A 15,493-nucleotide genomic window follows, 5' to 3' on the forward strand; every position below is an offset into this window, starting at 1 on the left:
AGTTACTAGACTGGTCACCAATCAGACCTGTTAGAGGTGATAAAGGAGTTACTAGACTGGTCACCAATCAGACCTGTTAGAGGTGATAAAAGAGTTACTAGACTGGTCACCAATCAGACCTGTTAGAGGTGATAAAGGAGTTACTAGACTGGTCACCAATCAGACCTGTTAGAGGTGGTAAAGGAGTTACTAGACTGGACACCAATCAGACCTGTTAGAGGTGATAAAAGAGTTACTAGACTGGCCACCAATCAGACCTGTTAGAGGTGATAAAGGAGTTACTAGACTGGTCACCAATCAGACCTGTTAGAGGTGGTAAAGGAGTTACTAGACTGGTCACCAATCAGACCTGTTAGAGGTGGTAAAGGAGTTACTAGACTGGCCACCAATCAGACCTGTTAGAGGTGGTAAAGGAGTTACTAGACTGGTCACCAATCAGACCTGTTAGAGGTGATAAAGGAGTTACTAGACTGGTCACCAATCAGAACTGTTAGAGGTGATAAAGGAGTTGCTAGACTGGTCACCAATCAGACCTGTTAGAGGTGATAAAGGAGTTACTAGACTGGTCACCAATCAGACCTGTTAGAGGTGATAAAGGAGTTACTAGACTGGTCACCAATCAGAACTGTTAGAGGTGATAAAGGAGTTACTAGACTGGTCACCAATCAGACCTGTTAGAGGTGATAAACAAGATCAAAATATATGATAATCTCAAAATGCAGACATATTGTGTGAACTGGGTCCAACTCCAAACTATGTACTGGACATGTTTGTAACACCTAAAGAGATTGTGTTCAGATTAGTACAAAAAGAGGTATGGAATAACCAAAGAGTTTAATGGATTCCTTCATGATGTAAATGTCTTCAATAAGATCCTTGTTATAACCTGATTCTGAGGGTTGTTAAAACCTCTTGATGTTTGGATGAAAAACGTGCCCAAAGTAAACTGCCTATTTCTCAGGCCCAGAAGCTAGAATATCCATATAATTGGGATAGAAAACACTCTAAGGTTTCCAAAACTGTCAGCATATTGTCTGTGAGTATAACAGAACTGATATTGCAGGCGAAAACCTGAGGAAAATCCAACCAGGAAGTGCTTTTATTCTGAAACATCTCTTTTCCATTGCAAGCCTATCTTCCATTTAAAGGGATATCAACCAGATTTCTTTCCCTATGGCTTCCACAAGGTGTGAACAGTCTTTAGACATAGTTTCAGGCTTTTATTCTGAAAAATGAGCGAGAATGATCACATCAGTGGATAGCTAGGTGTCCCCAGATTTGTGCATGTGCGAGCGCCTGGAGTGAGACCTCTCTCTCTCTCCTATTGAAAAGGCTACCATCCGGTTGAAATATTATTGATTATTTATCGTAAAAACAACCTGAGAATTTTACGAACTTTACGTATACTATTTGGAATTTTTGTTTGCCCATCGTGACCGCACAAGCCTGTGGATTACTAAACAAAATGCGCCAACCAAATGGAGGTTTCTGGATATAAAAATAATCTTTATTGAACTAAACAAACATTTATTGTGTAACTGGGAGTCTTGTGAGTGCAAACATACGAAGATCATCAAAGGTAAGCAAATAATTTTATTGCTTTTCTGACTTTCGTGACCAATCTACGTTGCTGCTAGCTGTTTGTAATGTTTTGTCTGCTGAGAGCTGTCCTCACATAAATCCCATGGTTTGCTTTCACCGTAAAGCCTTTTTGAAATCTGACAAGCCAGGTGGATTAACAAGAAGCTAAACTGTGTTTTGGTATATTGCATTTGTGATTTTCATGAAAATTTAATCTTTTTAGTAATTTAATTTGAATTTGGCGCTCTGCAATTCACCGGATGTTGACGAAAATGATACCGCTGAAGGGATCGGTGCGCCAAGAGGTTTTAAGGGGAATGTGTGATCACAGAGAAAGCACCTGTTGTTATGGGGAATGTGTGATTTTAGTATAACTCCTGTTGTTAAGGGGAATGTGTGTTCTATCTGATACAATACGAGGTGAGTGCTGACTGAACCGACCTTTATGGATCTGAGTCCCAAATGACACCCTATTCCCTTTCTAGTGCACTACTTTAGACTAGGGCCTATAGGGAATAGGGTGCCATTCAGGATGTACCCTTTATAAATACACAGTTGAATAACGGTAGTATAACACAACATAGTAACTGTAAGGCAAACAGCGTCAACAACTCTCTCATCATCGTCTCTCTTCTCATATAAAGGGCTCAATATCCCCAGGAATTCGTTTGGTACTGTATTACAGCAATGTGTATATTTTTATGTTATATTTCAACCATTTCTTCCTTCTTTGAAGAACAATTCTTCACCTCGTCTGACTTGATACTTATATATAGCTCTGGTCCAGGTCGTTACGTGAAGCTTGCGGATGCTGAGCATTCAAGCAGGCCGCACATAATAACGCCTTGGACCAGAGCTATTGTAGGGGTTACAGGGGGACAGGTTGGTAATATGTAGTACTGTATTAATATCCTGTTTCTGCTGCTATATATAGTACTGCCTGGATTACACCACATAATACTGCCTGGATTACACCACATAATACTGCCTGGATTACACCACATAATACTGCCTGGATTACACCACATAATACTGCCTGGATTACACCACATAATACTGCCTGGATTACACCACATAATACTGCCTGGATTACACCACATAATACTGCCTGGATTACACCACATAATACTGCCTGGATTACAACACATAGTACTGCCTGGATTACACCACATAATACTGCCTGGATTACACCACATAATACTGCCTGGATTACACCACATAATACTGCCTGGATTACACCACATAATACTGCCTGGATTACACCACATAATACTGCCTGGATTACACCACATAATACTGCCTGGATTACACCACATAATACTGCCTGGATTACACCACATAATACTGCCTGGATTACACCACATAATACTGCCTGGATTACACCACATAATACTGCCTGGATTACACCACATAATACTGCCTGGATTACACCACATAATACTGCCTGGATTACACCACATAATACTGCCTGGATTACACCACATAATACTGCCTGGATTACACCACATAATACTGCCTGGATTACACCACATAGTACTGCCTGGATTACACCACATAGTACTGCCTGGATTACACCACATAATACTGCCTGGATTACACCACATAATACTGCCTGGATTACACCACATAATACTGCCTGGATTACACCACATAATACTGCCTGGATTACACCACATAATACTGCCTGGATTACACCACATAGTACTGCCTGGATTACACCACATAGTACTACCTGGATTACACCACATAGTACTGCCTGGATTACACCACATAGTACTGCCTGGATTACACCACATAATACTGCCTGGATTACACCACATAGTACTGCCTGGATTACACCACATAGTACTGCCTGGATTACACCACATAATACTGCCTGGATTACACCACATAATACTGCCTGGATTACACCACATAATACTGCCTGGATTACACCACATAATACTGCCTGGATTACACCACATAATACTGCCTGGATTACACCACATAATACTGCCTGGATTACACCACATAATACTGCCTGGATTACACCACATAATACTGCCTGGATTACACCACATAATACTGCCTGGATTACACCACATAATACTGCCTGGATTACACCACATAGTACTGCCTGGATTACACCACATAGTACTGCCTGGATTACACCACATAGTACTGCCTGGATTACACCACATAGTACTGCCTGGATTACACCACATAATACTGCCTGGATTACACCACATAATACTGCCTGGATTACACCACATAATACTGCCTGGATTACACCACATAATACTGCCTGGATTACACCACATAATACTGCCTGGATTACACCACATAATACTGCCTGGATTACACCACATAGTACTGCCTGGATTACACCACATAGTACTGCCTGGATTACACCACATAATACTGCCTGGATTACACCACATAATACTGCCTGGATTACACCACATAGTACTGCCTGGATTACACCACATAGTACTGCCTGGATTACACCACATAGTACTGCCTGGATTACACCACATAGTACTGCCTGGATTACACCACATAATACTGCCTGGATTACACCAAATAATACTGCCTGGATTACACCACATAGTACTGCCTGGATTACACCACATAATACTGCCTGGAGTACACCACATAATACTGCCTGGATTACACCACATAATAATGCCTGGATTACACCACATAATACTACCTGGATTACACCACATAATACTGCCTGGATTACACCACATAATACTACCTGGATTACACCACATAATAGTGCCTGGATTACACCACATAATACTGCCTGGATTACACCACATAATACTGCCTGGATTACACCACATAATACTGCCTGGATTACACCACATAATACTGCCTGGATTACACCACATAATACTGCCTGGATTACACCACATAATACTGCCTGGATTACACCACATAATACTGCCTGGATTACACCACATAATACTGCCTGGATTACACCACATAGTACTGCCTGGATTACACCACATAATACTGCCTGGATTACACCACATAATACTGCCTGGATTACACCACATAATACTGCCTGGATTACACCACATAGTACTGCCTGGATTACACCACATAATACTGCCTGGATTACACCACATAATACTGCCTGGATTACACCACATAATACTGCCTGGATTACACCACATAATACTGCCTGGATTACACCACATAATACTACCTGGATTACACCACATAATACTGCCTGGATTACACCACATAATACTGCCTGGATTACACCACATAATACTACCTGGATTACACCACATAATACTGCCTGGATTACACCACATAATACTGCCTGGATTACACCACATAATACTGCCTGGATTACACCACATAATACTGCCTGGATTACACCACATAATACTACCTGGATTACACCACATAATACTGCCTGGATTACAACACATAGTACTGCCTGGATTACACCACATAATACTGCCTGGATTACACCACGTAATTCTGTCTGGATTACACCACATAATACGGCCTAGATTACACTAGATAATACTGCCTAGATTACACTACATAGTACTGCCTGGATTACATCACATAGTACTGCCTGGATTACACCACATAGTACTGCCTGGATTACACCACATAACACAGGGAGGCTGTATCAACGTGACCTGATGTGTGTCGGCGTCTTCATACCTCTCTTTGTTTTTCTCCATCACTCTCCATCTCTTTCTCCTCTTCAGTCAGTCTGGAGTGCTGTTCCATCTGTGGCCACATGGTGGAGTGAGAGGATCATGTGGAAACACAAGGAGCACCAAGCAGTGCCATTAAACCACACACATCTTTCAGATTAAATTAAGTGTTTATTCTGTGATTTTCTCCATAGTTTCGAAAGTTAAAATACACAGAAAATAGACAGTAAAGTCTACTTAGCTTTGCAATATAAATGATTACTATATTCACATGACAGTTAAACCATAACATGCACTTCCCCCACCTCCATGGACTTATATCATTACACAACATGGAATCAGGCTTGTCTTACAAAAAAGTTGACTAGTCAGTGGATGTGGCCCATGTGGGGTTCATATCCTCTAGTGAAGCCAGGGGCCAGCGCCCTGCTCCAACCTGCTACTACTGAATGAGGCATCAGAACATGGAACACTAGTGAGACCCAATGGCACCCTATCCACTATATAGTACACTACTTTGTATGGGCTCTGGCCAAAAGTAGTGCACTATATAGCGAATAGGGTGCCATTTTGGATTTGACAGACATGTGCTCCAGGCTATATAATTCAGACAGTATCACATCCGGCTGTGATTGGGAGTCCCATAGGGCGGCGCACAATTGGCCCAGCGTCGTCCAGGTTTGGCCGGGGTAGGCAGTCATTGTAAATACTAATTTTTTCTTAACTGACTTGCCTAGTTAAATAAAGATTAAATAAAATAAAAAATGTACATTCTCAGTTGTCGTCTCTCTAATCTAGGCCAGGTGACAGACAAGAGAGATGACCAATGGCTCTGGGCTTGGATTTTTTATTTGATTTTATTTCACCTTTATTTAACCAGGTAGGCTAGTTGAGAACACCTTTATTTAACCAGGTAGGCTAGTTGAGAACAAGTTCTCATTTGCAACTGCGACCTGGCCAAGATAAAGCATAGCAGTGTGAGCAGACAACACAGAGTTACACATGGAGTAAACAATTAACAAGTCAATAACACAGTAGAAAACAAAGGGGGAGTCTATATACATTGTGTGCAAAAGGCATGAGGAGGTAGGCGAATAATTACAATTTTGCAGATTAACACTGGAGTGATAAATGATCAGATGGTCATGTACAGGTAGAGATATTGGTGTGCAAAAGAGCAGAAAAGTAAATAAATAAAAACAGTATGGGGATGAGGTAGGTGAAAACGGGTGGGCTATTTACCAATAGACTATGTACAGCTGCAGCGATCGGTTAGCTGCTCAGATAGCTGATGTTTGAAGTTGGTGAGGGAGATAAAAGTCTCCAACTTCAGCGATTTTTGCAATTCGTTCCAGTCACAGGCAGCAGAGTACTGGAACGAAAGGCGGCCAAATGAGGTGTTGGCTTTAGGGATGATCAGTGAGATACACCTGCTGGAGCGCTACGGATGGGTGTTGCCATCGTGACCAGTGAACTGAAATAAGGCGGAGCTTTAGCTAGCATGGACTTGTAGATGACCTGGAGCCAGTGGGTCTGGCGACGAATATGTAGCGAGGGCCAGCCGACTAGAGCATACAAGTCGCAGTGGTGGGTGGTATAAGGTGATTTAGTGACAAAACGGATGGCACTGTGATAGACTGCATCCAGTTTGCTGAGTAGAGTGTTGGAAGCCATTTTGTAGATGACATCGCCGAAGTTGAGGATCGGTAGGATAGTCAGTTTTACTAGGGTAAGCTTGGCGGCGTGAGCGAAGGAGGCTTTGTTGCGGAATAGAAAGCCGACTCTTGATTTGATTTTCGATTGGAGATGTTTGATATGAGTCTGGAAGGAGAGTTTGCGGTCTAGCCAGACACCTAGGTACTTATAGATGTCCACATATTCAAGGTCGGAACCATCCAGGGTGGTGATGCTAGTCGGGCATGCGGGTGCAGGCAGCGATCGGTTGAAAAGCATGCATTTGGTTTTACTAGCATTTAAGAGCAGTTGGAGGCCACGGAAGGAGTGTTGTATGGCATTGAAGCTTGTTTGGAGGTTAGATAGCACAGTGTCCAATGACGGGCCGAAAGTATATAGAATGGTGTCGTCTGCGTAGAGGTGGATCAGGGAATCGCCCGCAGCAAGAGCAACATCATTGATATATACAGAGAAAAGAGTCGGCCCGAGAATTGAACCCTGTGGCACCCCCATAGAGAGTGCCAGAGGACCGGACAGCATGCCCTCCGATTTGACACACTGAACTCTGTCTGCAAAGTAATTGGTGAACCAGGCAAGGCAGTCATCCGAAAAACCGAGGCTACTGAGTCTGCCGATAAGAATATGGTGATTGACAGAGTCGAAAGCCTTGGCAAGGTCGATGAAGACGGCTGCACAGTACTGTCTTTTATCGATGGCGGTTATGATATCGTTTAGTACCTTGAGTGTGGCTGAGGTGCACCCGTGACCGGCTCGGAAACCAGATTGCACAGCGGAGAAGGTACGGTGGGATTCGAGATGGTCAGTAACCTGTTTGTTGACTTGGCTTTCGAAGACCTTAGATAGGCAGGGCAGGATGGATATAGGTCTGTAACAGTTTGGGTCCAGTGTGTCTCCCCCTTTGAAGAGGGGGATGACTGCGGCAGCTTTCCAATCCTTGGGGATCTCAGACGATATGAAAGAGAGGTTGAACAGGCTGGTAATAGGGGTTGCGACAATGGTGGCGGATAGTTTCAGAAATAGAGGGTCCAGATTGTCAAGCCCAGCTGATTTGTACGGGTCCAGGTTTTGCAGCTCTTTCAGAACATCTGATATCTGGATTTGGGTAAAGGAGAACCTGGAGAGGCTTGGGCGAGGAGCTGCGGGGGGGGCGGAGCTGTTGGCCGAGGTTGGAGTAGCCAGGCGGAAGGCATGGCCAGCCGTTGAGAAATGCTTATTGAAGTTTTCGATAATCATGGATTTATCGGTGGTGACCGTGTTACCTAGCCTCAGTGCAGTGGGCAGCTGGGAGGAGGTGCTCTTGTTCTCCATGGACTTCACAGTGTCCCAGAACTTTTTGGAGTTGGAGCTACAGGATGCAAACTTCTGCCTGAAGAAGCTGGCCTTAGCTTTCCTGACTGACTGCGTGTATTGGTTCCGGACTTCCCTGAACAGTTGCATAGCACGGGGACTATTCGATGCTATTGCAGTCCGCCACAGGATGTTTTTGTGCTGGTCGAGGGCAGTCAGGTCTGGGGTGAACCAAGGGCTGTATCTGTTCTTAGTTCTGCATTTTTTGAACCGAGCATGCTTATCTAAAATGGTGAGGAAGTTACTTTTAAAGAATGACCAGGCATCCTCAACTGACGGGATGAGGTCAATGTCCTTCCAGGATACCCGGGCCAGGCGATTAGAAAGGCCCGCTCACAGAAGTGTTTTAGGGAGCGTTTGACAGTGATGAGGGGTGGTCGTTTGACTGCGGCTCCGTAGCGGATACAGGCAATGAGGCAGTGATCGCTGAGATCCTGGTTGAAGACAGCTGAGGTGTATTTGGAGGGCCAGTTGGTCAGGATGACGTCTATGAGTGTGCCCTTGTTTACAGAGTTAGGGTTGTACCTGGTGGGTTCCTTGATGATTTGTGTGAGATTGAGGGCATCTAGCTTAGATTGTAGGACTGGCGGGGTGTTAAGCATATCCCAGTTTAGGTCACCTAACAGAACAAACTCTGAAGCTAGATGGGGGGCGATCAATTCACAAATGGTGTCCAGGGCACAGCTGGGAGCTGAGGGGGGTCGGTAGCAGGCGGCAACAGTGAGAGACTTATTTCTGGAGAGAGTAATTTTCAAAATTAGTAGTTCGAACTGTTTGGGTATGGACCTGGAAAGTATGACATTACTTTGCAGACTATCTCTGCAGTAGACTGCAACTCCTCCCCCTTTGGCAGTTCTATCTTGACGGAAGATGTTATAGTTGGGTATGGAAATCTCAGAATTTTTGGTGGCCTTTCTGAGCCAGGATTCAGACACGGCAAGGACATCAGGGTTGGCGGAGTGTGCTAAAGCAGTGAGTAAAACAAACTTAGGGAGGAGGCTTCTGATGTTGACATGCATGAAACCAAGGCTTTTTCGATCACAGAAGTCAACAAATGAGGGTGCCTGGGGACATGCAGGGCCTGGGTTTACCTCCACATCACCCGCGGAACAGAGAAGGAGTAGTATGAGGGTGTGGCTAAAGTCTATCAAAACTGGTCGCCTAGAGCGTTGGGGACAGAGAATAAGAGGAGCAGGTTTCTGGGCATGGTAGAATATATTCAGGGCATAATGCGCAGACAGGGGTATGGTGGGGTGCGGGTACAGCGGAGGTAAGCCCAGGCACTGGGTGATGATGAGAGAGGTTGTATCTCTGGACATGCTGGTTGTAATGGGTGAGGTCACCGCATGTGTGGGAGGTGGGACAAAGGAGTTATCAGGGGTATGAAGAGTGGAACTAGGGGCTCCATTGTGAACTAAAACAATGATAACTAACCTGGACAACAGCATACAAGGCATATTGACATTTGAGAGAGACATACAGCGAGGCATACAGTAATCACAGGTGTTGAATTGGGAAAGCTAGCTAAAACAGTAGGTGAGACAACAACAGCTAGTCAGCTAGCACAACAACAGCAGGTAAAATGGCGTTGACTAGGCAAAGGGGCAAACAGATAAAACAAACAAGCAGAATGGAGTACCGTGATTAATGGACAGTCCAGCGTGCATCAGCTATGTGGCCAAGAGATCAGTGTCCAGGGGGCAGCGGTGGATGGGGCAGGGAAGCTGGACTGGCGAGTGTTATCCAGGTAAAAAAAAACTAACAATGACTAAATAGCTTGTAGCTAGTTAGCTGGTTAGCTTCTGGAGGTTCTTGAGTGTGTTCTAAAAATTAAAAATAATAGCGATTCCGTATCACATTGTGTGAGGCAGGTTTCCGGAAGGTATAAACAAATTAAAAATCAAAAAGAGATAGAAAGTAAATATGGGTCCAGTGAGTGTTTGGGACGCGGCGATTCAGATGGCTACCAGTGTTGAAGGTGTGGTTTCTCAGTGAAGATGCAGCCAGTGAAAGAACAGATATGAGACCTGTACTCCACATCGTAGAAGGAGACCTGTACTCCACATCGTAGAAGGAGACCTGTATTCCACATCGTAGAAGGAGACCTGTACTCCACATCGTAGAAGGAGACCTGTACTCCACATCGTAGAAGGAGACCTGTACTCCACATCGTAGAAGGAGACCTGTACTCCACATCGTAGAAGGAGACCTGTACTCCACATCGTAGAAGGAGACCTGTACTCCACATCGTAGAAGGAGACCTGTACTCCACATCGTAGAAGGAGACCTGTACTCCACATCGTAGAAGGAGACCTGTACTCTACATCGTAGAAGGAGACCTGTACTCCACATCGTAGAAGGAGACCTGTACTCCACATCGTAGACGGAGACCTGTACTCCATATCGTAGACGGAGGCCTGTACTCCACATCGTAAGAGGAGACCTGTACTCCACATCGTAGAAGGAGACCTGTACTCCACATCGTAGAAGGAGACCTGTACTCCACATCGTAGACGGAGACCTGTACTCCACATCGTAGAAGGAGACCTGTACTCCACATTGTAGAAGGAGACCTGTACTCCACATCGTAGAAGGAGACCTGTACTCCATATCGTAGAAGGAGACCTGTACTCCACATCGTAGAACGAGACCTGTACTCCACATCGTAGAAGGAGACCTGTACTCCATATCGTAGAAGGAGACCTGTACTCCACATCGTAGAACGAGACCTGTACTCCACATCGTAGAAGGACACCTGTACTCCACATCGTAGACTTCTCAGGGACTAAAAGTCAGATTCACTATGGACTCATCACAATGGTGCCTAAATAGGACTCATCACAATGGTCCCTAAATAGGACTCATCACAATGGTCCTGAAATAGGACTCATCACAATGGTCCCTAAATAAGACTCATCACAATGGTCCCTAAATAGGACTCATCACAATGGTGCCTACAGAGGACTCATCACAATGGTCCCTAAATAGGACTCATCACAATGGTCCCTAAATAGGACTCATCACAATGGTCCCTAAATAGGACTCATCACAATGGTCCCTAAATAGGACTCATCACAATGGTCCCTAAATAGGACTCATCACAATGGCCCCTAAATAGGACTCATCACAATGGTCCCTAAAGAGGACTCATCACAATGGTCCCTAAAGAGGACTCATCACAATGGTCCCTAAATAGGACTCATCACAATGGTCCCTAAATAGGACTCATCACAATAGTCCCTAAATAGGACTCATCACAATGGTCCCTAAAGAGGACTCATCAAAATGGTCCCTAAATAGGACTCATCACAATGGTCCCTAAATAGGACTCATCACAATGGTCCCTAAATAGGACTCATCACAATGGTCCCTAAATAGGACTCATCACAATGGTCCCTAAATAGGACTCATCACAATGGTCCCTAAAGAGGACTCATCACAATGGTCCCTAAAGAGGACTCATCACAATAGTCCCTAAATAGGACTCATCACAATGGTCCCTAAATAGGACTCATCACAATGGTCCCTAAATAGGACTGATCACAATGGTCCCTAAATAGGACTCATCACAATGGTCCCTAAATAGGACTCATCACAATGGTCCATAAATAGGACTCATCACAATGGTCCCTAAATAGGACTCATCACAATGGTCCCTAAATAGGACTCATCACAATGGTCCCTAAATAGGACTCATCACAATGGCCCCTAAATAGGACTCATCACAATGGTCCATAAAGAGGACTCATCACAATGGTCCATAAATAGGACTCATCACAATGGTCCATAAATAGGACTCATCACAATGGTCCCTAAATAGGACTCATCACAATGGTCCCTAAATAGGACTCATCACAATGGTCCCTAAATAGGACTCATCACAATGGTCCATAAATAGGACTCATCACAATGGTCCCTAAATAGGACTCATCACAATGGTCCCTAAATAGGACTCATCACAATGGTCCCTAAATAGGCCTCATCACAATGGTCCCTAAATAGGACTCATCACAATGGCCCCTAAATAGGACTCATCACAATGGTCCATAAAGAGGACTCATCACAATGGTCCATAAAGAGGACTCATCACAATGGTCCATAAATAGGACTCATCACAATGGTCCATAAATAGGACTCATCACAATAGTCCATAAATAGGACTCATTACAATGGTCCCTAAATAGGGACTCATCACAATGGTCCATAAATAGGACTCATCACAATGGTCCCTAAATAGGACTCATCACAATGGTCCATAAATAGGACTCATCACAATGGTCCCTAAATAGGACTCATCACAATGGTCCATCAATAGGACTCATCACAATGGTCCCTAAATAGGACTCATCACAATGGTCCATAAATAGGACTCATCACAATGGTCCCTAAAGAGGACTCATCACAATGGTCCCTAAATAGGACTCATCACAATGGTCCCTAAATAGGACTCATCACAATGGTCCCTAAATAGGACTCATCACAATGGTCCCTAAAGAGGACTCATCACAATGGTCCCTAAAGAGGACTCATCACAATGGTCCCTAAATAGGACTCATCACAATGGTCCCTAAATAGGACTCATCACAATGGTCCCTAAATATGACTCATCACAATGGTCCATAAATAGGACTCATCACAATGGTCCCTAAATAGGACTCATCACAATGGTCCCTAAATAAGACTCATCACAATGGTCCCTAAATAGGACTCATCACAATGGTCCATAAATAGGACTCATCACAATGGTCCCTAAATAGGACTCATCACAATGGTCCCTAAATAAGACTCATCACAATGGTCCATAAATAGGACTCATCACAATGGTCCCTAAATATGACTCATCACAATGGTCCATAAATAAGACTCATCACAATGGTCCCTAAATATGACTCATCACAATGGTCCATAAATAGGACTCATCACAATGGTCCATAAATAGGACTCATCACAATGGTCCCTAAATAAGACTCATCACAATGGTCCCTAAATAGGACTCATCACAATGGTCCATAAATAGGACTCATCACAATGGTCCCTAAATAGGACTCATCACAATGGTCCCTAAATAAGACTCATCACAATGGTCCATAAATAGGACTCATCACAATGGTCCCTAAATATGACTCATCACAATGGTCCATAAATAAGACTCATCACAATGGTCCCTAAATATGACTCATCACAATGGTCCATAAATAGGACTCATCACAATGGTCCATAAAGAGGACTCATCACAATGGTCCATAAATAGGACTCATCACAATGGTCCATAAATAGGACTCATCACAATGGTCCATAAATAGGACTCATCACAATGGTCCATAAATAGGACTCATCACAATGGTCCATAAAGAGGACTCATCACAATGGTCCATAAATAGGACTCATCACAATGGTCCATAAATAGGACTCATCACAATGGTCCCTAAAGAGGACTCATCACAATGGTCCCTAAATAGGACTCATCACAATGGTCCCTAAATAGGACTCATCACAATGGTCCATAAATAGGACTCATCACAATGGTCCATAAATAGGACTCATCACAATGGTCCATAAAGAGGACTCATCACAATGGTCCCTAAAGAGGACTCATCACAATGGTCCCTAAATAGGACTCATCACAATGGTCCATAAATAGGACTCATCACAATGGTCCCTAAATAGGACTCATCACAATGGTCCCTAAATAGGACTCATCACAATGGTCCATAAATAGGACTCATCACAATGGTCCATAAATAGGACTCATCACAATGGTCCATAAATAGGACTCATCACAATGGTCCATAAATAGGACTCATCACAATGGTCCATAAATAGGACTCATCACAATGGTCCATAAATAGGACTCATCACAATGGTCCATAAATAGGACTCATCACAATGGTCCCTAAATATGACTCATCACAATGGTCCCTAAATAGGACTCATCACAATGGTCCCTAAATAGGACTCATCACAATGGTCCATAAAGAGGACTCATCACAATAGTCCCTCAATAGGACTCATCACAATGGTCCCTAAATAGGACTCATCACAATGGTCCCTAAATAGGACTCATCACAATGGTCCCTAAATAGGACTCATCACAATGGTCCATAAATAGGACTCATCACAATGGTCCCTAAAGAGGACTCATCATAATGGTCCCTAAATAGGACTCATCACAATGGTCCATAAATAGGACTCATCACAATGGTCCATAAATAGGACTCATCACAATGGTCCCTAAAGAGGACTCATCATAATGGTCCCTAAATAGGACTCATCACAATGGTCCATAAATAGGACTCATCACAATGGTCCATAAATAGGACTCATCACAATGGTCCATAAATAGGACTCATCACAATGGTCCCTAAAGAGGACTCATCACAATGGTCCCTAAATAGGACTCATCACAATGGTCCCTAAATAGGACTCATCACAATGGTCCCTAAATAGGACTCATCACAATGGTCCCTAAATAGGACTCATCACAATGGTCCCTAAATAGGACTCATCACAATGGTCCCTAAATAGGACTCATCACAATGGTCCATAAATAGGACTCATCACAATGGTCCATAAATAGGACTCATCACAATGGTCCATATTGCGTTTGAGAAAATAACTTTGATGCATTCAAAGATTCCCACACTTAACCAGTACATAACATACGCTAATATGATAAAATATGCAAAACAGTAGCTAAATAATCTTCTTGGACCAAATGACACCTAATTCAGAATGTAGAGGCCCATGGAACATCTTCACCTAGTCTGAGAAACGCTAAGGGTCAACAGATAGCTGATTTTATGTGTCCATTTAAATCCCTGTAAATCCACTCCACAGTGGCCTATCAACTTGAAACTTGTCATCCCTATCATGGACGTCTCTAAGATGAACCACACTGAATGTTGTACTGATATTTAAAAAAACAAACAAGGAAACTATTAACAAATCATGATTTGCATATGTAGAACTAATGTTCAAAACCATTTGGAATCATCTTCCCCTTTATGAGCCATACATCAGATTCACTTCAGATTTTGAGTATTTAATGGTTTTGAGAAAAAATAGTTGCTATGTTAAATATGCCTCACTGTACATATAGATGCATGTTAGCACACATGCTAATGCTAAAACATACTTCAAACATCTACTCATGAACCATAGATCAGATTGACTCTAGAGTTGGTATATAGACTCAATGAATT

At 43.3% G+C, this 15,493-nt stretch overlaps 1 protein-coding gene across 1 annotated transcript in view; it reads right to left on the reverse strand.

The window, feature by feature from the left end:
- Positions 1-14: 14 nt before the first annotated feature.
- Positions 15-15,493, reverse strand: part of LOC116373083 (uncharacterized) — a 44,929-nt gene continuing 29,450 nt past the window's right edge. The window contains exon 3 of the mRNA XM_031821791.1: positions 15-73. Coding sequence (XP_031677651.1) covers positions 15-73 — 59 coding nt within the window. The remainder of the gene's footprint in view (positions 74-15,493) is intronic.

The sequence above is a fragment of the Oncorhynchus kisutch genome, unplaced genomic scaffold, assembly GCF_002021735.2.
Source record: "Oncorhynchus kisutch isolate 150728-3 unplaced genomic scaffold, Okis_V2 scaffold4017, whole genome shotgun sequence".
Lineage (NCBI taxonomy): Eukaryota > Metazoa > Chordata > Actinopteri > Salmoniformes > Salmonidae > Oncorhynchus > Oncorhynchus kisutch.